Source organism: Drosophila erecta, unplaced genomic scaffold (assembly GCF_003286155.1).
Source record: "Drosophila erecta strain 14021-0224.00,06,07 unplaced genomic scaffold, DereRS2 tig00000000-arrow-pilon, whole genome shotgun sequence".
Classification (NCBI taxonomy): domain Eukaryota; kingdom Metazoa; phylum Arthropoda; class Insecta; order Diptera; family Drosophilidae; genus Drosophila; species Drosophila erecta.
This window is the reverse complement of record NW_020825194.1, coordinates 16,428,177-16,454,506: the sequence shown is the minus strand read 5'-3', so window position 1 is coordinate 16,454,506 and position 26,330 is coordinate 16,428,177. Positions and strand designations below refer to the sequence as shown.

The 26,330-nt window shown below is 42.0% G+C and overlaps 6 protein-coding genes across 8 annotated transcripts in view; 4 read left to right on the top strand and 2 right to left on the bottom strand.

The window, feature by feature from the left end:
- Positions 1-17,016, bottom strand: part of LOC6553396 — a 50,371-nt gene extending 33,355 nt beyond the window's left edge. For 2 of the 3 annotated variants that reach the window (XM_015154638.2, XM_026975656.1), the window contains exons 1-2: positions 16,397-17,014; positions 9,341-9,359 (exon numbers count right to left, since the gene is read on the bottom strand). The gene's annotated coding sequence lies outside the window, so the exon portion shown is untranslated. Of the gene's footprint in view, positions 1-9,340; positions 9,360-16,396 lie in introns of all 3 variants that reach the window. The other variant, XM_015154641.2, reaches the window with a different exon arrangement.
- Positions 14,087-14,810, top strand: LOC6553497 (probable ubiquitin-conjugating enzyme E2 7). The gene is made up of 2 exons (XM_001980188.3): positions 14,087-14,176; positions 14,237-14,810. Exon 2 carries the CDS (start codon positions 14,246-14,248, stop codon positions 14,750-14,752), a length of 507 nt encoding a protein of 168 aa, XP_001980224.1. The 5' UTR covers positions 14,087-14,176; positions 14,237-14,245; the 3' UTR covers positions 14,753-14,810.
- Positions 17,017-20,022: 3,006 nt separating the features above from the next.
- Positions 20,023-22,045, top strand: LOC6553500 (low molecular weight phosphotyrosine protein phosphatase 1). Its single transcript, XM_001980191.3, has 5 exons — positions 20,023-20,201; positions 20,272-20,624; positions 20,882-21,185; positions 21,247-21,596; positions 21,901-22,045. Exons 3-5 carry the CDS (start codon positions 21,155-21,157, stop codon positions 21,985-21,987), a joined length of 468 nt encoding a protein of 155 aa, XP_001980227.1. The 5' UTR covers positions 20,023-20,201; positions 20,272-20,624; positions 20,882-21,154; the 3' UTR covers positions 21,988-22,045.
- On the top strand, positions 20,040-21,137 carry LOC6553499 (low molecular weight phosphotyrosine protein phosphatase 2). The gene is made up of 3 exons (XM_001980190.3): positions 20,040-20,201; positions 20,272-20,624; positions 20,882-21,137. The coding sequence occupies exons 1-3, from the start codon at positions 20,156-20,158 to the stop codon at positions 20,975-20,977; spliced, it is 495 nt and encodes a 164-aa protein (XP_001980226.1). The 5' UTR covers positions 20,040-20,155; the 3' UTR covers positions 20,978-21,137.
- Positions 22,019-22,858, top strand: LOC6553501 (low molecular weight phosphotyrosine protein phosphatase 1). Its single transcript, XM_001980192.3, has 4 exons — positions 22,019-22,144; positions 22,196-22,380; positions 22,442-22,615; positions 22,674-22,858. Exons 1-4 carry the CDS (start codon positions 22,027-22,029, stop codon positions 22,785-22,787), a joined length of 591 nt encoding a protein of 196 aa, XP_001980228.2. The 5' UTR covers positions 22,019-22,026; the 3' UTR covers positions 22,788-22,858.
- An 82-nt stretch (positions 22,859-22,940) lies between these two features.
- LOC6553502 (adenosine deaminase 2) lies at positions 22,941-25,143 on the bottom strand. The gene is made up of 6 exons (XM_001980193.3): positions 25,074-25,143; positions 24,185-24,682; positions 23,963-24,132; positions 23,705-23,886; positions 23,514-23,650; positions 22,941-23,458 (listed from the first exon to the last, which is right to left on the bottom strand). Exons 1-6 carry the CDS (start codon positions 25,141-25,143, stop codon positions 22,995-22,997), a joined length of 1,521 nt encoding a protein of 506 aa, XP_001980229.1. The 3' UTR covers positions 22,941-22,994.
- Positions 25,144-26,330: the final 1,187 nt, after the last annotated feature.

Here is a 26,330-nt window from a genome sequence, read left to right as displayed (position 1 = left end):
CAAATTGCCGCCGACTTCCGTTCGTTCCGTTAAATCCGTTGATTTTCACCCAAAGACAGCCGCTGGGCTTTAGTTTTGCTATCTTCTGGAAACTGGCAGACGGTATCTGCAAGTACATCCTCTTCACACAGTGCCTTCGGATTGATTTCATTAGCCTTTTTCCACATCAATCGCCGGCAACTGCAACATCATTTGCCTCATTATGCTTACCAACCATTGATGGCTTCTCAAAGTGGGTCAAAAGGTGATTTTTCCCCCCGCGTTAAGACACCGCTTTGCTAATTTTCCAAGGTTTTTGCGGTTGGTGTTTGGCGTTCGACGTTCGGTGTTCGGTTTGTGAAAACGCCAATTGCCAGTTTCCCATCAGGTATCTGACTACCGGAAAATCTGTAAACTTCAACAAGCCGCGATAATCATCGCTCCAAACTTGAACTTGATCTTGAATGCAAAACGGTTCCATTTGCCCGGCCATGCATGCACGCCCATATGTATTATCCACTCGATTATATCATATTTTCCTACGCATTTCCACTCCACTTAATGCCAAATTATCTGCAGTGGCAGTCGCGTGTTTTGTTGTCTGTACATTTTGATTGTTGTTTTGTTTTGCTTCTCTATTTTTTCAGCTTTTCAGCAAAATGTTCGCTGTCTGTGCAACGTTGCATGTCGCAGTGTGTGTTTTTTGTTACATATATATATATCTTTTTTTTTCTACTTTACTTCTGCTTTAGTTCTGCTGGGGATTTTAGCCGTTTTTGTGTTCTTCTGTAGCATGTGTTGGTCGAACGAACACACGAGTGAACAAGCGGACAATTAGAGCGCTCAAAGTCGCGTAACACTCGCCAAATGCCGGCAACTTGGCAAGTATAGTACATAGAATGCCAAATGAACAGCCGTTTAGTACGGATCTGCTGTATATATATGTATGAATGTGAATTGTGGGGTACCAGGGGTATATTAATAAGTATTATGATACTTAACTAGAAATGTATTTAAAGTGTTAAATTAAATGATCTGATTGATTAAATGATTCCAACAATCAATGGATGAAGGTCCGATGATATTGACTTTTTTTATATTTAAAAAATTAAACCTGTATATTGTCCTTTAATAATTTCAAAGACTGCATTATTGGAGGGTAATCGACTCTTCCAAAGAGCTTAGTTCAGCTGCAGCCATGCATCACTTGTTTTTCATTTTCAATTGGTTTTTTGTGTGCTTTTGTGTTTAGAATATTTTCCCAGCTACCCAGCGTCCGAGTGCAATGTTAATTTTTCAGCTTTCCATTTCAATGAGCTGAATGACATTTTGTGCAAGGCAATGGCAGAAGTAAACCAGACCAGACCAGGCCAGACTTAAACGATCCGTTGACAGCCTGGCCACGATCCATCTACAATATCTGGGAAATAGATTGGAGTGGGTAGTGGTGAACCAGAGTTTGATCAGCTCTTGCGCAATTTATTGGCTGTGCAGGTGCACAGGTTTGAGTGGATCGAATTGGAAGTACTGGAGTACCGAAGACCTAAGCTCTCAAGTGATCGAACGAACCGAGCTGATCGTGCTTGTATTTTCTTTCGCTGCGCAATTTTGCTGTCGCAGCATTTGGCCATGGTTCTTCGATCTTCAGCTCACCTGTGTAATAATGCCCGCAATTCCGTTACTTTTTCAAGCCACGCTTCATCAGTTAATTTCCCGCTCGATCAGCACATTTTGTGCGCGCTTTGTATTACATTGTTGAGAGCACCCAATAATGGTAAAGTAATACCTGGCTATCAGCACTTTCTGCACTTTATCTAGGTGGTGCTAAAAAGTATCTGACTCTCAGTCTGTCTCGGTTTCAGTCTCAGTCTCAGTTTCTTTGCCAGTCAGTCAGTCGGAAATCGGCGGAAAAGTAACTCGCTTATCAGCTGCCTTCAAGTCACCAAAATCACGTTGCAAATGCCAGCGACAAATTTGTTGAGGGGCCAAGTCGAGGAAGCCAATTCTACGGACTTTGCAGCTGGCCGGCGAAAATTGCATTGCCAAATCGTCTCAGTTTTGCACAGGGATTCGCCAGCTGAAGTACTCGAAAAAAAATATCACACTTCCAAGGCTTAGGTAGTAATATTAAATAATAATTTAAATATAAAAAATGCATTATAAATGCGTTAGCCATATATGTTTTTTCCATAATCTTACACAGTCTTAACTTCATTTAATTTTTAATGAGTTGTTTAAGGGAGGGCAAAATTTATACCAAGCTCATTTCAAATTGTAAATTAATGCTATAAATCCTGAGATGCCTAAACCAATTTCTTTGAGTGCATCTCTAGGAGGCACTTGTCTGGGGAGCTCGTCGCTGCCATTTGTCATGCGATGCCGTTTTCCGTTTCCATCTCCCATTTTCCAGTGCTCCGGCAATTGGCGCTGGCATTTGGGTAATTTTAATGAGCGGCGCTTGTAAGAATTTGCGACAATTTGACAGCAAATTGCCAGTGCGGCAGACTGCAAACTGCAACTGCAACATCTGCGGGAGTGTCTGCTTAGTGGCTGCAACAAAGCATTTGTGTCAGAGTTGCAACATCGTGATGCGCTTATCAGTATACGTATGGCAGTACTGTTGTCGATTTGAAATGTGGGCCATGCGCGATAACCGAAACCAAATATTTGAAATGCGACAGCAAATTGATTCCATTTAGTCGAATAAATCAACCAAATGATGTCGGTCGAGCAACTTAATAATCAGCTGCACTAGTTTCCCCATAAATATGCCCCACTTTGGTCCATTTGGACAGTCGACCACCGCAGCGTGTAGCCAACATTTAGCCCAGCCATTGCCATCACAATCGGAATCCAAATCGAGTGCGACGGAAAACGCGCCCTTTGCCACTTTATGTGCGACCGGTCAGTCCCGAGGCCAACCACAAATGTTACAGTTTGCTTAGAGTGTCACGCCCCCAAATCACCCATTTACTGCCACAGGGAGAGGTGTGGCACAACACTGAAAATATTTGGGGGTACAACGAAAGAAAATCAAAGCCACAATCAATTTCTAGCTCTTCAAAAGCTCTTAAAAGTCATTTTATAAAAGGAAATTTAAGTAATTCAAGTTCACCCCTATTTAGTATTAATATTATCAAGGATCTTATAGTTTTTATATGTAGTGCTTTTTTTTATTAGCTTTAGATTCTCTAACTCACAGATCGTTTGCTTGGAAAGTATATCGCAAATACTCTACTACATGTGTGCTTCCTACATGATTGCGATTAATAGCTTCTGATTCTATAAAAATATATCATTAATCATATTCAAGGCAACTAGTTTTCTCGAAGAGTGTAATAAAACTGGGAGCGAAATCGATCAGCTTCTGAGCGTTCGTGCAACTGCATAGATTTGTGCAATGTTTGGCCAACGCAACGGCATCTGATTTACCATGGCCCGCGACTGGAGTTTCAGAGTGAATGGCTCTTTCACCTAAAAGTTCCCCTTTTGGAGTGGGGCCCCTTTTGGTCATAAATGAAATTCCATTTGGATATTCGACCCTACTCCCAACGACCATCGAATCGAAACGAGACGAATTTTATTCATGGCGCATTTGGTATAAACGACGTTTACACATATTGAAATCTCAAATCCGAAAATGTGAAATGTGGAAATCTCTGCAAATGGAAAGTTACAGCGCAAACACACGCACATTCCCATGTGCGCCGAAGGGTTTTGAGCTTATAAACTTGTTGTAAAACTCATAAAAATATTGACAAAAAAACAGGAGGGAAATTTTATTAGCCATGCAACGAAGACCAAATGCGCTTCGAGCATCAAATCGCTTTTATTGCTCGAATGCAAAACAGATTTGATTTTATCATAGAGTTGGTTTCCACTAAATGGGAAAATATTTTCCTATTTATCTGTTTTAATGCTACTTAAGATTATGAAAAATTTTAATAGGAATGTTTTTATATATAATATAACTTGGATACCTTTTTCAGGCTTAAACACACAATGGCTTCTGCGGATATAGAAATGTATAAAGTTCTGCTTCTTTCTAGAGTGCGTGACAAATTCTGCAATGAAAACTTTTCGCATAAAGTATATAAATCGGGACCGCATTGTGGCAATGAGCCAGCAAAATCATACTTGCATCAACTTTAAAAACCAGTTTTGCGTGAGCCCAAAATCAAGCTGGCTGCCCTGAAGAATGACGAAAAAATACAAAAAAATGGGCGGAGTGCTCCCTACAGACTGCATTTCACTCGAATAATTGAACATTTTCGGTGACCCAATTTAAGGCGACGCCTGAATATAACAAATTGCAGCATTGGGCCACGCCCCCCATTTTCCATTTGGCCGCAAAGCCGCAATTCCCCGCATGGCCCCTCCAAAAGTTCTCCTATTGATTTTGTCGCAACTTAACTCCAAAGAGCCGGGCCAAAAGTTGTACCGGGCCATAGCCTGAAACCTCGGACCGACTTGCTGACACGTTCAGTTTACTTCGAGTTTCTTTGAGTTGAAAGTAAGTACACCTATATGTACATATAAAGTATGTATCTGCAAGGGGCGCCATGTGTGTGCGCACTTGTGGCCAATAACTTTCAAATGGCCAGGTTTGAAAGTTGGTATGGGCCACGACCATTGAATGCTACCAATCATTGTTCGCTGTCAGCAGCGAAGCAGCTGCAGATTCAATTAAACTTTGCCTTCACGCTTTCGATCAGTGAAAGTGAGTGAGACGCAATTGCCATCCATCCATCCATCCATCCATCCATCCATCCATCCATATATCCAACCATCCAACCCCTTCGATTGGCCAGCGACAATCAATTGCAATGGTAGTTGCAGTTGCACTTGCAATTGCAGTTGCAATTTCAATGGCCATTCCAGTTGCACTTTTAGTCGCATTGACAGTGGCTATATGTCAAGTGCAACGGCCACTGAACTGCAGCGAAAAGTGAGATGAAATTCCATCTTGGCAATTTCATGGAACTGTCTTTGCACACTTAAAAGTCAAGGAATGAAGGGAAATCTATGCAACAGATGCTGAACGTGATTAATTTTTAATTTATAATTTAAAATCAAGTCAAAACAGAGGGATTTAAAAATCAATTTGATTTTATCCAGCCTTTTAGTAAAAAAGGCTGATGCCAGATTCAATAGCTTACTAAAAGTTGTTCAACCAAAGTGGCCTTAATCCGGCTATTTTAAAAACAATTTAGCCAATTATCCGTTGTTTGCTCCTATAGCATTCCACTCCCTGAATGTATGGATTACACCCACTTGATTGGCAAGTTCACTGCCACCCAGGAGCATTCATTGCAACCTGAAACGTCCCAATGCAGCAGTGCACTTATGCATGTACTATATACTTCTATACATATGAATTATAACTCGCCAGGCATGCAATTAAAGCGAGCATCCGCTTTAAATTGAAATCGAAACTGTCCGGGGGGAAATGGCCGGGGATACAGCCGGAGTGCATAAATCTAGCACAAGCACGAGCGGCCAGAACAATAGAAGCAGCCAACAGCCGAAGGGCAAGTGACAGGGGGTTCTCTAGAGGGGGGCATCCTGGAGAGGGATCCATAGCCGCCAGCTGGTGACGGCGACGCTCAGTTGCATTCGGCCGGAGGAGCAACAACAGCACGCTTGGCCAACGCTGCGTGATGAAGTGGCCATGTATGGACGAGCCTGTGGCTCCCTCTCTCCGATTCTTGCGTTACAAGCACATGAAAGATATAGCTTATGTATATATAGAAAATTGGCACATTTTACTCGCTTTCAACCAGTTCAGAGCTGCGAAATGGAACAACCAACAATGTTAAGCAACCAAGAAGACGAGACCACACACGGAGAAACCATTTAAAAATACGGAATAGGGTTTCTGGATATTCCTTAAAAGGTATAAGACACCATGGCATACCATATCATATCAGATTTCAAAATTAATTTCGAAATTTACTTTTAGTTGTATCATCATTAATGATAGTAAGGTACCTTAGCTTTATCTCAGTGTCTGACAGGATATGTGATATGATCTGATGAATTTCCTCTCTATTAATTAGTGCAAGTGCAGTTGGGCAGCCCAGATCTACAGAGGAAGTCGCCTCAACCGTGTCAATTCGTTATTGAGTAGGGATCTTATCGCCCAGAATAATCTCTCCAGAATAGAAAGCCCCTCGAGTGCCTTGACAATGAACCGTGTGCCCAATCCGCAATTTAACTGCCACCGAGAATGCCAGATACCCACTTTCGGATCACATACTAACTGTAGACTAATGATACCGGCATATTACCTGGGTTGTGCAACGTCATCCGAGAGCTATTTAGACCACCGACATAATCCGCTCTTGGTTCACCTGTCCAACTGGCTATCTCGAAACACCCATCTACATCTCAATCGGGAGGTAATGCCATCCCATTGAGACCGATTGTTTGTTTCTTCGAGCTGGAGGGCTCTTCTCTGGCTGGCCTATGGAGTATCTGTGTTAATTTCCGCTCAACTGTTAGTTTTATGACTTCTTCGAGACGTTCCCACAGGGCCCAAATACATTCAGCTGTTGCTGCGTCACATGGAAAACAAATGGAGAAAAACAAAACGAAAACCAAAGAGGCCAAATGAAATGAAATGAAAGCCGCTGGTCAGTTTTGAATTATTTATATAGAGGCCAGCTTTGAATTGAGCATTTCGTAAGAAAATGCTAATTCAAACGTAAAAAACGATGGCTTTGTCAAAAGAAAGCTAATTAGATGGATCCCAGGTCAGTGGGCAAACAGAAGACCCAAGGCAAAAGTCTCCAGAGTCTAGACCAAGTCAAGGGTTTGTCTTTTAATTGTTAACAAGTGAAGCGGCTCCCTCGAAGCAAAAATCAGTCGAGTGTGACAGGTACAACTGAACAGGTGAATGTGGTGGAGGAAACAAATGCAAATTCGCCGGCTGTAATTGTGTGAATAAAGCAGTCAACAGTTGTGGCCAACGCCTCGACACGCAACCGACTCCGCCCTTCCGCATGTCTTTTGTTTTTAGTTTTGATTGAAAAGAAAATGAATTCATTTCATAAGTCTCCCAGCAGCCAAGAAATTAGCATAGTTTTCGTTTAAGATTGGGGAACTGTGCTAATGTTACAAAGTTGCTTCCTGTCGAGATTTTCATTCTCGCACAGTTCATTAACTTGGCCACAAGGCGAAAATTTCACTTTTTTCCCGCACATTTTGAAGTTCAACGAGCAGGTAAACCAAGCCCAGCTCCACACTCCACATACCAAGAAACCAGTTGAATAATAAGCCAGGTCTTTTCACGGGGAAATTGCAAATTACCGCCTCACAACCTGCAGGTTCATAGCGCGCATTGAAGTCCCCCTTTGGGGCATTTAATTAAAAAATACTTTCACTGCCTGTTTACTCCAAATGCCAAACTGACAGACTGGCAGTCATAAATTTATGCCAGTTTGTTGCTCATAATTGTGAGAAATCTTTGGCGACAGTTGGCCAAAGGGGTTGGCGGAAATCACGACAGGATCGGAGAAAAGTGTGACTTGTCGGAAAGGAAATCTACTACGACGCGGAGAAACTGATTGCTGGGTTGTTAACTGGGCTCCATCGGGGCTATTTGGAAAATAAGGTTAGCTCTAATCTAATCTAATAGCAAGGGATTACTTATAATAGACTAGTGCACAATGTCATAATTAACTATTTACGTATCTTTCATAATGAATTAAGTTGTGTACTAATAATTAAAGATCATCAAAAAACATACAAAACAAATTGTTAAGAAAATGTCTAATTGAATGCAGATTTTTAGATAATTTTGCCACAAATTTTGCCTTTAGAGATATGCCACTTCAAAATCCGAATAAGATAAGTTGAGTTATGGAGTTTAGAACTTCAGCATTGGGGCATTTCATAACTTTCTTGAATTTCTACGACACAAAACATCAACAAAATTACAATAATATTTAAAAAAAACCTTTAGAAAAAAAAAACCTAGAAACCTTTAGAGGTAAGCCACTTCAAAATCCGATTAAGATAAGTTGAGTTATGGAGTTTAGAACTTCAGCCTTGGGACATTTTCTTAATTTTTTCGAATTTTTCTCTAATAATTAAAGATGGTTTTATATCTGGTATAAAGGCCCTGTATAACTTTCAATCATAATTAACCAACAAAACAAAAAACTAGTTCGAGCATTTTATCCGATTACAGCATTCCAAGAAATATAATTCTATTTATTTTCTGTTTTCAGACTTTTTGTAAGTTTAAAGTGGAATACTTAAAAGAAACCCGGAAAGAAATAATTAATCAAAGATAACTTTCGTTTGGTCCACGAGCAATGAAATTTGTTACCATTTCAATTGAAACCGTATAACTATTATTACCATTACGACCGCTTTATGGAGTCCGGGCCAAGAAGACCTGCCATATAATGAAACTTAAAGACTGTGCTGTTACGGCCGCAGTGCTCTCAATGAGCCACAGCCCCCAATAAACCAAATACGAAATAAAAACTGCTCAAAAAAGCTATATAACCAAAATGTTGGAGAAGCCAAATTAAAAAAAAAAAAAACAAAAACGTCGAATCGCTTTTCGCAAGCAAACGTGCTGTCATTAAATTTAATAAGCACTTTTTCAGGCCAAGCTTGGATATTTTTTCCGCTTTTAGCCCTAGTCTAGGCCCCCCTCATCACCCGGAAAAACAGAACAGTCGGCCAGCAAAAGCATAGCTTTTAAAAACGTAATGGTCTAGCAGAAAAAGATGAGTACGAATAAATACAAAAATATAAAAGAAATAAAAAAACTACAAATAATGTTACTTGGGGTTTTCGGACTCTTTTTCCCTGACTGCCCTTTCTTTCCATTGAATTTTCTTGGCGGCAAAGCGGAGTAAATGAACTCTGCGGGCGCCATCGGCACTGTCTAACGGTTCATCTGGTAAAAGGGGCTCCCCAGATTTCCTGACTTCAGGCCCCAGTAGCACACTTTTGCTCATTTGTTTGTCCGGCCCTGTAAGTGAGTTATGAAACAGTCGTACGCATAACGCTTCACACTTCACACTTTATGGGTTCTCGGTTGGTATAGGAAAATGATATATGGGAAGGGGCAAACGTTTATGGTCAGACAAATTAAGAGTTTCTGGCTTCCTGAGTGATCTTTCATTGAGTCCGACAAATTACTGAGCAAATGCAAAGAAAAACCCGTTAATGAAGCCAGAAATTGAGCAATTATATAGTGGCGATCCAGTTTAAAACGCGGCATATGGTGATGGAAAGAAAATGCCCTTTTAAATGCGGCACGATTGACTATCCACTCGAAATAGGTTTATATTAAATACGTTTATATTATTTGAATGGCTTAGGATCTTTTAAAACTCACCGTAATATCAGGCAAAATTCTGAAAACGAGATTAAAGAAACAATTAGATATTGAAGCGAAGTTAAAATATATAAATATAAAAAAATATAGGATAGGACATGGCTACAAGAAATGTATTGCTAAATCTATATGGAATATAACAGTATGCTAAGTTATGAGGCAATCCCTGAATAAAAACTGCCTTGGAACATGCGGCACAATTAAACCACACATACCAGACCCATTTTCGCCAAGTGTATGAACGAGTAAAATGCTTTGACGGAAACGCTCATTACGGAACCAGCCGCAAGGATGGAGGTTTTTGTCTGGCAGCAGTGCACCAGATCCTCGAGCATTATGGTTTCAGTTTGAGTTTGTGCCTCAATTTCAATGCAGCGCACAAAGGTAAGTCCGGACTGGGCCGAGTGTTATGAAAATAATAATAATAAAAATATGAAAATATGTATAATATAATATCGCGTTTCGTTCGAAAAGTGTGCAGAAGTTTTTCGCATTCAGTGCACACGAACGAGCACCAACGTGCCCGAATCCCGGTGGCAACTCCCACTTCAAGGGGGGCAAACCTGGGAAAAAGGGGCATCCTTCGGTTGGGTAGGAAAATGTGGATGGGTTTCGGGTGGCGATGAGTGCACGGCTGCAACTCCAACTTTAGCTGCAACTGCCAACTCAATTATAAAACGAGGAACAACGCACAGAACACATTAAAACTGCAAGTGGAAAGCTTGTTTTTCTTTCTATTTATTTTTGTTTTTTTTTTATTTGCAGTTTCGTTCTTGTTTATTTTGCGTTCTTTCCACTTTTCGCTTTTCTACAATTTATTGAGTTCTCTCTTAAGCATTGTTTTGCTCCCTCTATGCGGAACGATATAATGGCCAGTTTTCCGAGCAGAGCAATTCCTCCTCATATTTCTGCATGCAATTGGAAATGGTGTGCCGGGGGCAAAAAAAAAAATGGGAGTGTATAACTCAGAGCGCCAATAAAGCACTAAAATCCAGTTGGTCACTCACTTAACTTGAATTTATGAGAAGCGCAGAGAGAGGTGATGTTTTTGCACTGCTTGGCAAGTTTGTGCAGTTCATTGATATGTTTTTATGGTGCACATTTATATCTATTGAAAAGTGTCTTGCATCGGGCTTAAATCATGTTGTAAAGCTTCGAGGAGTACATATGATTTAGAATGGATTCTTTGTAACATTCATATCTCCAGGAATTGTGTTTATACTTGAAGTTAAAACATGTATGTATTTCAAAAGATGTTAATCACGAATACAAGAGATTGTAAATAAACCAATTCCTCCTCATATTTCTGCATGCAATTGGAAAATGTGTGCCGGGGGCAAAAAATAAAAAATGGGAGTGTAAGACTCAGGTTGTCAATAAAGCACTAAAATCCAGTTGGTCACTCACTTAACTTGTATTTATGAGAAGCGCAGAGAGAGGCGATGTTTTTGCACTGCTTGGCAAGTTTGTGCAGCTCATTGATATGTTTTTATAGTGCACATTTATATCTATTGAAAAGTGTCTTGCATCGGGCTTAAATCATGTTGTAAAGCTTCGAGGAGTACATTTGATTTAGCATGGATTCTTTGTAACATTCATATCTCCAGGAATTGTGTTTATACTTGAAGTTAAAACATGTATGTATTTCAAAAGATGTTAATCACGAATACAAGAGATTGTAAATAAACCAATTCCTCCTCATATTTCTGCATGCAATTGGAAAATGTGTGCCGGGGGCAAAAAATAAAAAATGGGAGTGTAAGACTCAGGTTGTCAATAAAGCACTAAAATCCAGTTGGTCACTCACTTAACTTGTATTTATGAGAAGCGCAGAGAGAGGCGATGTTTTTGCACTGCTTGGCAAGTTTGTGCAGCTCATTGATATGTTTTTATAGTGCACATTTATATCTATTGAAAAGTGTCTTGCATCGGGCTTAAATCATGTTGTAAAGCTTCGAGGAGTACATTTGATTTAGCATGGATTCTTTGTAACATTCATATCTCCAGGAATTGTGTTTATACTTGAAGTTAAAACATGTATGTATTTCAAAAGATGTTAATCACGAATACAAGAGATTGTAAATAAACCAATTCCTCCTCATATTTATGCATGCAATTGAAAATTGTGTGCCGGGGGCAAAAAAAAAATGGGAGTGTATAACTCAGAGCGCCAATAAAGCACTAAAATCCAGTTGGTCACTCACTTAACTTGAATTTATGAGAAGCGCAGAGAGAGGTGATGTTTTTGCACTGCTATGTATTATGTATTTCAAAAGATGTTAATCACGAATACAAGAGATTGTAAATAAACCATTGTGGCTGCCAACCTATTTAATGATATTGCATGCCTGCTGGAGAAGCTATTAATATATTTTATGATCAACTTGAAAGACAATTCATCAGCAGGTTGCTCCGTCATTAGATACAGGAAGTCATCACCGCCGCAACACGGTCGCGATGCAACATTGTAGGGCGATGGAAACACGAGGGAAAAGCCATTTCAATTGATCGATGCCGTCAGCTGTTTGATGGACGCAACATGACCCAGCAATTTGAGGCACGCAGCCTGGAGAGAGCAGGTGCTACGCTTCGAAACGGAGGCCAAACCCAAAAAAAGAACTCTGGAAGCCTAAAATTGTTTGAGCAAAGGGAGAGAATTTCAGTGAATATTAAGGAGTGGAAGTATGCTGGTATTGCCGGAAACGCAATTGTCACATGCAACCGCCCCGCCCTCAAAAAAAGAGAAAATAAACTGAACAGATGAACTTTGACACCCCCATTTTAATGGTCATCCCCCTCCAAGTTTCCAATCAAATGCCATGGCAACGAACTCGCGGCGGTGTCTGTGTTTGCGTGTGGGCGTCTTAATGAATATTGGAAATCAATTTCACAAAGTCAGCCGAAATCGGCGGAAAAGCCACAGAGGCGAAGTCACTTTATCACTTGAGCGCGACACTTTTCCTACACAGAAATCAATTGGGGAGGTTTTAGCATTAGCGACCATTCCCTTTTCAATGATCTTGGATCGCATAGCACACATGTCCTTTTAAAAACCTTTACGTAGAAATCTCCTACAAACCACTACCCCATAAAATTATGTCACGTCCTATGCACTGAAAAAATATATGTAGCCAGTGTAGCACCGCTCAACAAGCAGAATTGCAGTTAAGAACTATACAAAATAATAATAATCTCCAAAGTATGTAGGTTAGACTAAGAACTATCTATATATACACTTTTGAGACCGTATTCATCTTCATAAAAACTTTATTGTCACCTCTTTAGAAAAAATTATATAAATGCCAATTTATGGCTCATTAAACAGACAATAAATAAAGTATCGATTTGCATATGAAATATAATTTCGCCATTGTGATGAAATATACATTTATCCGTCATTATTTAAACACTAATTTATTTCGCAACGAAATGACCTAAAGCAATCGAAGGCTGACATTTATTTAACTATTCATTTTATTTAATTATCTGATGAGATGCTTAGCACCCGATTTCCCAGCGCTAACTTTTCCTAATTGTAGTGGGCGTTTTTCCTCGAGTGTAGAGAATGGAAAATCGAGTTTTGCTGGGAGGAGCCCCGTGGCACGTGTGAGTTTCCCGGCTCTCGCTGTCATATCGCTTTCCCTGCGGGATCTACAAGAAGCAAAGAAGACCGTCTACGACATGTGGCACTTAAATGGGCAGAGTCGGATGAATATGGAGATATGGAAAGAGCTGGAAGAGCTGGAGGAACCGGCCAAGCAGCAGCAGCTGTCGGTCTTATATGTCTGTGTTCTGGCCAAACATGTTTTGAAACCTCCACCCCCCCTCCATTTGGCATGTGCTCGATAATTTAGCAAATTTCAAATCCGACTGCGTTTTCTTAGAGGAACTCCACATGATGTTATTGTTGCGTTTTGCACCGATGCTATGTAAATGTTATTACAACAATAATAATGCTTCGAAAAAATAGGAAAGGAATTTTTGTGCGAAAACTCGCTGCATGAAAAACTTGAAAAACCGGCAGTGCAAAGAGACCAAGCACAAAATGCCCCAGCTGGCAGCATCGAAACATTAACGATTCACACATTTGCGGCAACATAATTTCAGCTTCCCAGATAGTCAGCTAAAGTTGCGGATTTTCAAATGCCGAAGTCGTATGCAATTGACAAAAAGGAGGGAGGCAGTCGATGGAGCCACACGTCGAAGTTGCAGGCCAGCAAAAAAAACTCTGGGCCAACATTTGTGCGCAATTACGAAAGGCCAAAACCAAGCGGCTACAATGTGGCGGCCATCATAATTTCCATTCAGCCAACACGGCCAAAGAAAAATTAAAGGAAAAAAGAGTGGCAGCAGTAGCATTAGCAACGGCCAAGTAATTGCAGGAAAGTGCTGGGAAATGAAAGGAAAGAGGGACTTCGACTTTCCTTGGACCCATTTCAGACCAACAGCCCAAGAGCTTATAAGGGAAACTTTCAAGATTATTTCTATGGAGATAGTTTCTATACACCGCCATTCAAAGGGCTACAGTTGTAAAGAGATTGCAGGCAGACATTCCAAAATGAATTGATCTTTTGTGGCACTTGGGCTTTTTATCTTACAAATTTCTTAGCTATATTAAATTGCTTTTCGAAATGGATCCTTTTTATATATATTAAAAATCTATTTCGATACTATTAGATTAATTTAATTAGTGATGGTGCCTAGTTTTCCTGATTATAGATCGCAGTAGTCGCCGCATGAGTTTTCTTTCGGCAAGCTGTCAAATCGCACTGAGCGTAGTTCAGCCTCCGTAGAAGTAAACCAGACAGTGACTCGAAATAATTGAACAAAATTCCAGTAAGTACAAATGTGATTCCCTCTAAGGGCTTATCCCACTGATGGTGGCAATCCTCCCAGTCCAGTGACATGTCCGAACTGCAAGCATCGCTACTGCTCAGTCGCCAGCTTTCCGAGCTGCAGCGCCATCCTGTCGAGGGCTTCTCCGCCGGTCTGGTCAGTGACTCGAACATATTCAAGTGGGAGGTGGTGATCATCGGTCCCCCGTACACGCTGTACGAAGGCGGCTTCTTCAAGGCGCACCTGATCTTCCCCAAGGAGTACCCACTGCGTCCGCCCAAGATGAAGTTCATCACCGAAATATGGCATCCCAATATCGACAAGTCCGGCGACGTTTGCATCTCGATCCTCCACGAACCGGGTGACGATAAGTGGGGCTACGAGAAGGCTGAGGAGCGCTGGCTACCGGTGCACACCGTGGAAACGATCCTCCTTTCCGTGATCTCCATGCTCACCGATCCCAATGACGAATCGGCCGCCAATGTGGATGCGGCCAAGGAGTACCGTGAGAATTACGCGGAGTTCAAGCGCAAGGTCACCAGATGCGTCCGCCGGAGTCAAGAGGAGGTGGAGTAGCCCGGAAACTGGGCAGTGACATGCTAATCACGTGAATAAAGAGAGCAACTAGTGGAAATCTTGCCTTTGAAGTGTCGAGAGTGGGGAATATCTCCTAATTGGAGGCTCCAATTAGGGCATTGCAATCTCTTTGAGCTTGCGCCAATTCAGCGACACCTGTCGGCATTAATTACACTTAATCGCTTTGGAGCTACGGGTATTACCTCCTGGCATAGGCCGATCTTAAGCCAATGTGCTTAATAGGCTTAGACCTCTTCTAGTTGCACACTGACACAGTTATGGCTGTTCTCTGGTCTGTGGCTTCCAGAGGAAAGCTGAGGCAGCTGGCCACTTGGCCGCTTTTTATGGTCTTCACATGGCGACAAAAATTTACACGTGCACTGAGCAAAATTCCCATTTATGACTGATAGAACCGGGCTCAGAATGTTTCGTTACTTGGCTACACTTTGTGGTCATTTAAAAGTTCAATTTATATTCTGATTTAGAATGCGATATTTAAGTATTAAATGGCCGTTCCTTGAGCACCTTTTTTCTCAGTGCAGCAACAACAAATTGCTGCTCTTGCTCTCGGTGTTGCTGTTGCTGTTAGTTGTTGGTGTTGCTGTTGCTGGTGGCGAATGGCTAGTGTGACAGCAGCAACATCAGAAAATGGTTCCATACACCGACTTGTTTTGGTGAGTGGAGTGTGGAGCTCCTGGGCAACGACTCTAGAGTTTAGCTGCCAGCATTTTTGTGGTTAGCTGAACTTGTTTTTGTTGTTGTAATTGTTGTTTATTAGCAACAAGTTTTGCATTTTGATTTTTTCTCTTTTTTCCCCAAGCCAGTGTGGCCCCACAGCACTTCGCCGCATGTCGCATTGTTTGGCCGTGAGTCAATTCCGGAGCGGGATACTGGCTTATTCGCCACGGACCGGGTGTGACTCTCAAGTTAAAATCCAATCGCAATTCCACGCAGCGACTGTCTGGCTAAAAGATTCAAATTATCCCCGTGTGATTCAGCAAATACCTCAAAACAAACCCCAAAACAGAATAAGCAGAAATCGGTGAGCGATTTGGAAACTGGGTAAATAAGGCCATGCACCTTCAATCGGCAAAAAGCAGAAACCCAAAAGAAAAAAGAAGAAAAAATCTTGGCGGCAATAAGCCACAGCATCATGATCACCACGACGATCGGCAAATAGTAAAAAACGAAAACGAAACGAAAGAAAACAAAGCGAGGGAAAAGAAAACGGCCCAAAGAAACCAGCTCTCTTCAGAAATCTTCAGCGAAGAAGATGCTCGACCTGGAGATGGAGATTCTTCTGAGAGTTAAAAACTCACTCAGCCAGTAGAAATTGAATTGATGGCTGGGCTGGGGGATATATGGGTATGGAAAACCGGATTTCAGCCTGGTCCCCAAAACGCAGGGTATCTATATTTATAAATAGCCACACAGCTTTCCGATATATGGACTATATGGTATGCTGGTGCAGTGAAATCTCCTCTGGCGGCTAATGGGAAAACCAGGGTCAATCCAAAAAACAGGTAGTTCGGAATCATTAGGTTTTATGGTGAGGGTGGAAAAACGCAGCTGGTCAAGTGTGAGAGTGTTTGCTTGTATTCATTTTCCCGAGAAGAAACCCCGATTACAAACGATTTTACCTACCCTGTAGTTTTCGGTTCCAAAATCCAATGGGTACCGCTCGATGTTAACTGGTATGGGTGCGTGTTGCATACGTGTTAGGTAAATTCCAATATGTGGTCTGGACTGCCTCACGTATGTTGCAGATACTTGGGCACAGCGATACTGGTTTTTGGGATATCGTAGAGTTGCCCGTTTGTAAACGAATGATAATGATGCGCCGATGCGATGATGAGTGATGAGTAATCCCGGCAAAAAGGGTAAACACTAGCACTTTACATCCAGAATGTACACCACTTCTTTTTTGTCGTACGGTTAGTGCAAAACCTTTACACGCTCGATGGTTTTGTCAGCCATAAAACATTGCCGCGAGACGAATCACAAAAAACATTATAGATATATATGCCCGTGTGTACATACATATATACATCTGAAAAACTACCTGACGCGCAGCGTGCGCCATAAAACTAAAGGCAAACACTGAACTGAATTGAGCTCTTGTTGTTGTTTTTGTATTATTTTATAACGCGACTCGCTCGCGTTTATCGCTCTTTTTCGCTCGCACTCGGACACGTCCACCTGCGTCGCCGTCTCAAAGTAAACTAAACCCAACTACGTTGAAAACAAGTTTTCGAAATGCTGCTAATGTTGCTGGCTGGCTTCTTGGCAACATTTCAAGTGGAAGCGAGATAAGCAACACGCACACAGTGCAATGCTCGCTCGCCAGCAACACGCAACATGTAGCCGGAGTGGTACAGTGCGGACGTTTGTTGTTGCCGGCTTTTTGGCTGTGCCGCGTGCAGTTGTTGTTGCTGCCACTGCTCGTTGGTCGTTGGCACTGCCCCACACCAACATTTTTGCTAGGGTAGTTCGGACTGCTCTCTATGTAGCATCCGCTGCAGGGGTATATTGCGTTTCGAAGGTTTTTCGGAGGTGTGGGTGGTTTATTAAATTTACGTTTCAACGAGGACTAACGCCGATGTCCTCAAAGTTTGTTTAATTCATTAGCGCTTTGACAGCTCGCAACTTTTTTTTATTTTTTTTTAGTACAATGCTATTAAGTGCAGTGGAAAGAGTACTTATGGAAAAACCAACAAATCAAGCGATTGCCTCTTGGAAAGTGATAAATTGGCAAATCGATTAAATTACCAAAAAGAAACTGCATATAAAACAACCCCAGGAATCCAGAAATGCCATATTCAATTCAAGAGAAATCTCTGGAATATTCTTGGTATCTCTAGTTGATAACCCCTTAAATAGTTTTAAGATAGTAGTTAAGAAATTCATGCACAAGTGGAAGTTACTTTTTTTGTTTTATTTCTTTTTGAAAAAATCGGTGAACACTATAATTTAATAGAGCGTGATTTAAAAAAAGATCTGAAACACACCTGCATCTTTACAAAAGTCTTAATTTTGTATTTACAAATACGAAGTGCACATAAGACTACTTAAAATACCTTTGTAGTATTTCAGTAAGCCCAATTAATTTGCTCATATCTTTACAGTACCACACTAGTCGAGTTGGGCTCTTAAGTTTTCAAAGTTGTTATTTTCCAAGCAGTGCTACATCCGTTTCGTATTTACACTGAACGAACACAATGAATGCGCTTATTTGTCCCTCCTTCCAGTTCCCTCGAGATAAAGCCGCCTGCCTGGCGCTAAATATTTGATGAAGCTGCAAAAGGCAGACAGAGGAAAAAGATACGAGTAGCAGATAGTGGATACCAGATACAGATACATTCGCAGGCCCAGATGGATTGGATAGAGATGGCTTGCTGCATAGACAAGCTGTCTGCCAGCTAGTACTTCAGTTGTAGCTTTCCCGCTTTTCATTTGCCAAATGCAAAATGGATGTTCATCTTGGACATGTTTGCTCTCGACTGTCAAATGCTCGACAAAGTGGGCGTTTGCGGGTCGGTCGGGGGTGGCAGGTCAGAGGTTATGATGGTTTCGTACCTCTTGTCATTTACCTCATTTGCACTTGAGAATTTATTTCGTCCTGCGGCGGGCTACGAATGCTGTATTTACTTATTTACACTGACCTTTCCCACATGCACTCGGAAAAATGTCATTATCTATATAAAATGACACAAAATAAAAAATTATTAAAATTTGATTAAGCTATTTAAAAAACTTAACTATATTTGAAGTACTTACACATTTCATTTTATACAGCATACAATAGAAAAAATTTATATTTGTAGCTGGCTGTTAGGCACTGATTAGCTTCTGTAGCATACTTTTGCAAAATGAGGCAATGAATTTCTTGCAGTGCATACCGTCCCCAGCCAGTTGTTGCTGTTGACTTTGCCATCGTTTATCTTATCTGAGGAGATGTCGTCGCCGGATGATAATAGTAGAGACAACGCCTTTGCATTTGTCTTTACCTCCATGGGTCTTTACCACCCCCAACACACCTCCAGTACACAGTACCCAGTACCCAGTAACCAGTATCCATTATCCATGGCATATGTATGAATTGCCGGTGTGGCTGTTGGGCACATGTCTTGGCATTTCCATTTCCATTTGCATTTTCAACAATTGTCAATTGTGGAGGACGCACTGCAGCATTGCGCCGGCAATGGCAAGGGATATTTGCATACGTAAGAGTGTGACGAGAGTACGTAACATTTGTCTGCACGACGACAAGCTCACTTTGATGCCATCAAAGCCGCCCCCAACCACTAGGAAGACAAACATCCCCATCCCCATCCCCATCCCCATCCACATCAACATCAGCAACTACAACTGCAGCCAAGCAAGTTGGCAAAGTTTGTGCCATGCTTTTCGTCTGGCCTTTGTTTGCCCCCTCCCCTTGTTGTTGTTGTTGCTGTTGGTTGTATACAATTTGCATAAAACTCAAAACGAATTTATTTTGAAAAGCAACTTTACTTCTCTGCCGGCGAGCTGGTCATCCGCTTTAAGTTCACACCCGCACCAGAGAGCTCATCTCCTCGGCAGTCATTACACATTTTGCGACCAGGACCTGCCTGTCCTTTGAGCACCAGGTGCAGCTTGCATATTCATGGCCAAAGCCAACCCAACTACCGGAATCCTGGTAGGATTCCAGGACAAGAGCTCAACACTTCCCCATTCCCGTGGGCTAACCATCTTCCTAACCATCCAGGTGAAGTGGGTGGAAATGACCTCGTCAGTCGCCCGGCAAATGAACTTTAATTAAATGCTAATAGTTAAAGTTGCTTTGAGCGCAGTTTTTAGTCCGAGTTGTTTGAGTAAATACGCACGGTGGGTAAACAGGATGTGCACGTGGATTTGGTGCCTGCAGCAGACAGCCGGATGTGGAAGTGCCAGAGGTGTGATCCTTAGCAGAAAACCACTTGACAAAGTGCAGCGGTGAAACTCTGGTTACTTAAGTCTAGAGATTGTTTATATCCCATAGGTGTTTACTGAATTTAGGGCGTGTATTTTTCTAGGCTGACATTTAAAATATGCAATTTCCCTACAAAAAGTAGCTCAATATTATTTTTATAAATTTTATCGCAAGGTTATAAGAAGTTTTGGAATTTACCACCTTTGAAGTAGGAAAATGGGTATTCGAAATGTATTTGAGTTTCTCAAGCAATAAATAAAAGTTAAACGTATTATTTATTGCTTTATGTGTCAGTTATGTTCAGATATTAGTACAACACTTCTTCTTCACCCATTTTTAAACACTTTTGTACCAAACCACACCTATTTACTCTTGAACAAACACGTTTACTCAAATTTACCGCGGAGTTAAGTGAGTTCGTAAATCAAAAGACCAATCCCAACGCACTGAAAATGGGCAAGAGATCGCAGAAGAACAGTGTGCTGATGGTCTGTGTGGGTGCGTATTCCCTCGTAAAAACTAGTCCTGGATACTTTTGTAATCATTATGCAAATGGACTGCGCCGCAGGCAACCTTTGCCGCTCCCCAATTGCCGAGGCTGTGATGCGTGACGTGGTCGCGAGGGCGGGACTGCAGGCGGAGTGGCACGTGGAGAGCGCCGGGATCGAGGGATGGCACTCCGGCCGCCGACCGGATGAGCGGGCTCTGAACGTCCTGGCCAGGCACAACCTCGACTACTTTGGCACTGCGAGAGTTCTGGCCCCGGAGGACTACCTCAAGTTCGACTATATCTTCGGCATGGATCTGAGCAACCTAGCCGCCCTGAGGCGTATGGCCCCCAAAGGCGCCACTGCCAAGTTGCTTCTCCTGGGGGACTTCGGTCTCAGGCCAGATGAACGCATCCTCGAGGATCCCTATTATGTGAGTTGATAGTTACCATATGTGCCTGCGCCTATGCACAAAGTTATTTCGTTAGTTAGTAGTTATATTATTAGAAGGTATGAATAGGCTCGTTTTAAGAAATTTTTCAGTTCAGAAACATTGCTAAGCAAATCGATAACAATAACCAATCGATAGCAAATCAATTATACCCTAAGTTTCCAAATATAATAAACGGATTAACTTTTTTTTACCCAATATATATTATGAGAATGAATATATATTTTTATATTTTCCAGGACATTGGCGAGGCACCATTCGAGCAAATTTACCGGCAGTGCAAAATAGCGTGTAAGAATTTCCTAAAGCAAGCGCGTTTAAAACAGATAATGTAAGGAGCGCCAGACACCCGCCTAAGGGTTAAGCCGTCCGACCGACCACAGCTGATAAGCCGCGTTGCCAACTAACAGTTGAAGCCAGGGCTGCAACGTTCGGAACGCTCATTTGCCAGCCGGTAAAAGAAAACAACACACAAAATTGTCCGTGAAATCCCCGTGTAAATTGACTAAAAGATGGTTCGAAAAGTGCTAATGATTTGCTTGGGTAGTACAGAACAAATTTATCTTATATACGCCATTAATATATAGATCCACTGATCTTTCAGGCAACATCTGCAGATCGCCAATTGCGGAGGTCGTGATGGTGGACACCCTGGAGAAGGCGAATGTGAAGGACGTGGAGGTGGATAGTGCAGCAATTGGAGGCTGGCACGTGGGCAACCGGGCGGATCCGAGGGCCATCAGCACTCTGCAGAAGCACGGCCTCAAGTGCACCCACATCGTTCGGCAGATCCGCAAGCAGGACTTCTCGGAATTCGACTACATCTTCGGCATGGACGAGGACAACATGAGCGAGCTGAGGCGTCTGGCGCCCAAGGACTCCAAGGCGGAGCTCCTGATGCTGGGCGATTTCGGACTCGAGAAGAAGAACCGCATCATTGAGGATCCCTACTATGTAAGACACTCCTGATTCCACCTGACTAGGATACGAAGTTGCAGTAGAGCTATGTAGATGAGGGAATAGATCATCATCATGATCAATCAAGATAAAAATATCCCAAGCTTACATATAAAAAGTAGTAAGATACAGGAGCCTCTAAGGTAGTTGTCCTTGTCTACAAAAGATATATGAAGTTTGTTGAACGTAGATAAATTTACAAAAGTCTTTCAGATTAAGAACCTTAATTAAAAGTATCCCATTACACATTAAAAACTGATTAAAAGCATAAGCTAATTACGATCCCAATTTGTTCCTTCAGGAGCGTGGAGCCGAGGGCTTTGAGACCGCCTACCAGCAGTGCGTGGTGGCCTGTGCCGCCTTTATGAAAGAGCGCCTCCAGAAATGAATGATTTGTAAAAGTGTTGTGATATGGATAATCTAATAAATGTTGATACTAAACGTGAACCGGTTTATATATTATATATATTCAATGAATCAGCTGCGTTGGTCATCGGAACTTGCAGTTCCCATTCCGAAAATGAAGGTTCTGTTCGTGTGCATTGGTAAGAGTCCACAAACAAGAGAAAAACTCTAATTTACAGTCTTACTTACAGGCAACACCTGCCGATCTCCAATGGCCGAGGCCATCCTGAAGCATTTAGTGCTGAAACGGAATCTACAGGACTGGTATGTGGACAGTGCTGGCCTCAGGAACTGGAACGTTGGCGTGGAGCCTCAGGCACGTGGACAACAATTGCTAAAACAACATGGTCTGAAAACAAACCACTTGGGTCGTATGGTAATATGCACTACTAACCAAGGAAGCCTTCTGATCTTTTTTATCACTCTTATACTCGTAGATAACTGCTCAAGACTTCTACGACTTCGATTACATATTCAGCATGGACAATAGCAACCTGCTGGAGCTTCAGCAAATGGCAGCTAGACTTAATCCCAGTCCGACGTGCCAGATTCAATTGCTGGGCAGCTATATTGGTCGCAAGGAGGATGAGATCATCGAGGATCCATACTTCGTAATTTAAGAAATTTTAGTTTTTTAGTGAGTACCTACAGTTGTGCTTCCATCCACAGAGTCAGGGCATGGGAGGATTTAATGCTGCATACCTGCAAATACTGGAGAGCTGCGAACGTTTTGTGCAGCATTATAAATCAGACGATAAGGCGATTTCCATTGGACGTCAATAGATGTGTCACCAAAATATAGGTTGTACAAAATATGCATCACTTGTAGGATTATTTTTACAAATATATTTCTATTTCAAAGCTTATTTCGCTTATATTCAGGAGAGTATTTCTTATTAAGAAGAACGAGTTAAAATGCCAGAAGTTGCCGTTTAACTTTACTAATGAATTATAAACTCTTTGGCTGTTTATTTTCCGTAATAAGTTAATTTAAAATACTCTGCCATTCAGCACATTGTCTGTGAATCGCGACCAGCTGAGTTCCAGTATTTTGAAAGCTTTCGTCTGTTCCTCCTCCGTCAGCGTGGAGTAGCGCACCGAATTCCACACCAGAGCCTTCAGGACCTTTAGCCCCGCATTGTTGGGCGCCAGGCTCATGATGGCATAATAGAAGTCGTAGCTCAGGCCCTTGGCATTCCAGAACCCAGGATCATCGTTGCATATCACCACGGGCACATCGAGGGCCAGATACTGGGCACCCGGATGGTTGCGCATGTCCCAAACCAGATGGAGAACCTGATTCGAAATGGGATTAAGCTCCACGGCAATCCGGCGCGACTTCACGGCATTCATAAGGATGGGATGCTTGGCCAGAGCATAACCATGGCCAATGCGAGTGGTGTTCAGCAACAGAGCATCCAGCAGATTGATGTCCGTTGAGGCACCAAACCAATCTGTAAGGAATCAATCAATCTATTGATGATGAACTCTAAGAAGACTACCACTTACTGGTCTCTCCGCCATGTAGAAAAAGCCGAGATGTTGGCGGAAGATCTCTTAGGACAGGCAGTAAGGAATAAAGTGGTTTTCCCTTGTCCTCTTGACCCACCAAATCGAATCCAACCAGAAAGTCGGGCCATGCTTGGCTAAAAAAGTAACGTGAAATTAACTACTCTTCGAAATCAGCGCCTTGAACTTACTGCAAGGCCTTAAATTCCTCAAGGAGATTGTTAAGCCGATCCACTTTAAAGCCACGATAGACGGCCATAATGATTTTGAAGCCCAGAAAATCCGGATGCAGCTTCACAAACTTCTCGTTAATGGCATAGAGCTCGCGTATAGTACGCTCTCTGGGAAAAGTGCGTCCACTGGCGTCATAGATCTAACGTTATAGAGTTATAGAATTACAATTAGCTTGAATTATTATTAATTATATATGCTATTTTATCGCTTCCAACCATTTTGCAACTAGTCCGAATCTCTGCGTACATCACATTGTCATTGTAAAGCTCCTCCAGCATCTGCCAGTGATAAGCGCGAAAGGCAGGCAAATAGGTTAGGGCATCGTTCAGAGTGTCGAACATGTCCTGGAACCGATCCCAAACATGGGTAATTGTGGGGTACTCCACTGTAGGAAATATTAATATTAAGTCGCCCGGAAATGGATAACAGTGACTTACGCTCTGGAACTGGGGTGTACAAATTGATCAGGCGTTCGAAATTCCGATCGTAGATCTTGCGATCCAACGAGTTACGCCGCTCATCGGAAACAAGCACGTATTGCGACTGGCATCTGTGCTCCTTTGGGGTCCTGCGGAATGTCAGGACACTTCGCCCTGTAGCCGTCGTGCAGCGCAGCAGACCGGGCATGTACGACAAGTCGTCCACCACCCACTTGGAGCTCACGGATGCGGTGTTGTGCAGGTGAAGCACCGCGCCCTTGGGCATCTTCTGAAGAAACCGGAATATCGCACTCCGATCAATCAGCGGCTTTGCCTTGAAAAAATGCAGAGCTGCCGCATTCTGATCCGCATTCCGATATCCTTGGGCCAGCTCTCCGAGCTTGTACTCCATGAATATATCGTCCACCTTGGCCTCCTGCGTGTTCAGGTACGTGTGTCCACCAGTCATCAGCTCCTCCTCCGCCGTGAGAACAGCTTGCCGTGCTTGGTCATAGCCTAAAGACAATTTGGTAGGTCTTTAAAAAATTCAAGGAAACACTTCCGGGGAGCTTTACTACTTGAATTTATTAATATTAATAGTATTGCTGGCCCTAAACGCATTGACCCACTTCACCTACTTTGTTATTTCGCAACAATGTCAGTTTGTCTACAGGTATCGTCCAAATAAAAAGATCCATCAAATTAGAAATCGCCAAATCTATAGTTCTTGCTGGGAGTGTCAATTGGGATAGTAAAAAGGCAGATAAGAATATCATCTCTGATGATATCATATATCAGTTGAGGATACATGGCATTTAACGCTTCAAATATTCTGATTCTGATATACCTCACAAATCAATATCACTTATTGGAAAGAATGAATCCCTTAAAAGAGCTGAACTCATACTTAGAGCAGTTTGTGCCTGGATCTGAAGTTGGGAAGTCAGGAGCACTACACATATAATCAATCGTCCCATTGTGCTCAAGGACATTCACTGCCTGTCCTGTCCCTTGCTAATGAGTTCACAATCCAAATATTGACTTGACTCCGCCGGGCACGTGGACTTATTATATTTATTATCGACTTGGGAACTGGCGACTATTTTCTCTCCTCGCGACCGCTCGCCAGAAGTGTCCGATTAGAACTGTGGATACCATTGTGAGCGGCTGGGGCTCCGACCAAGAAAAGCATAACTATAATTTTGACAAAATCATTCAGCGAAGCCCGCTCATACAAAAAATTAGTGCAGAGGTGGAGCCGGGGATCGTGGAAGCGATTTCATTCTGGAAGCCGGATCGTTTGGGTATCTTTTTTGTATAGTCGCATATCTGAGCGATTGAATGCCAGCCGCGCATATTAAGTGATTTAAAAACGTCGAAGGCGTGCGCGCCCGTCGCACACTTATTTTAAACTATTTGAATTGTTTCTATTTTGGCAAATTTTCACTGACGTTGACGGACGCGGTTGTTGGTTTCCAACAGCACCCGGCGCTGGAATTACGAGTTCCTCGAATCCCCCTTATATTCCACCTTATAAAGTGGTTTCGATGCTTTTGAAACTTACGGTAATTACAGATGTGCCAATTATCGCAGCTTACACAAATGACATTTACAAAGTAATGTTTATTTTTGCTAGCTTTTTTCTATACCAGGCAGATGGCAAATGGTAGTTTATAAAAAAGTTATAGTCATCAAGCTCACATTGTTATTTTTGGTGAGAATTATAGTTCAATTACAGATAAATGCTGTTGGAAACTGTAAACATATTATCCTAAAACGATAATCTTGCAAAGTTTTTAATAAAACTATTTCATTTCAGCGATAGTAATACATACTTCACAACTGAATCTATATTCTACATGGATGCAAATGTTTCATATACTTCAAAGTTCCCATGAGTGGATTGCATTTCCAGGAGATTTCCCTGTTATAATCAATGGCCCCATTTCACGTTCAATGTCAAGTATAATTTCGGCGGGCAAACAGTGCAAATTGGGTTAGTCAACAATATGCAAAAATATGCCCACAATCGCAATGTTTTCACATATGTATGTACAAAAATATAGCGCTACTGATAGAACCATAAAAGTGCGGCTTTGGTGTTCCTCGCAATACCCTATATACGATTAGCCACGACTGCGATGCCTACCCTGGCTATATATTC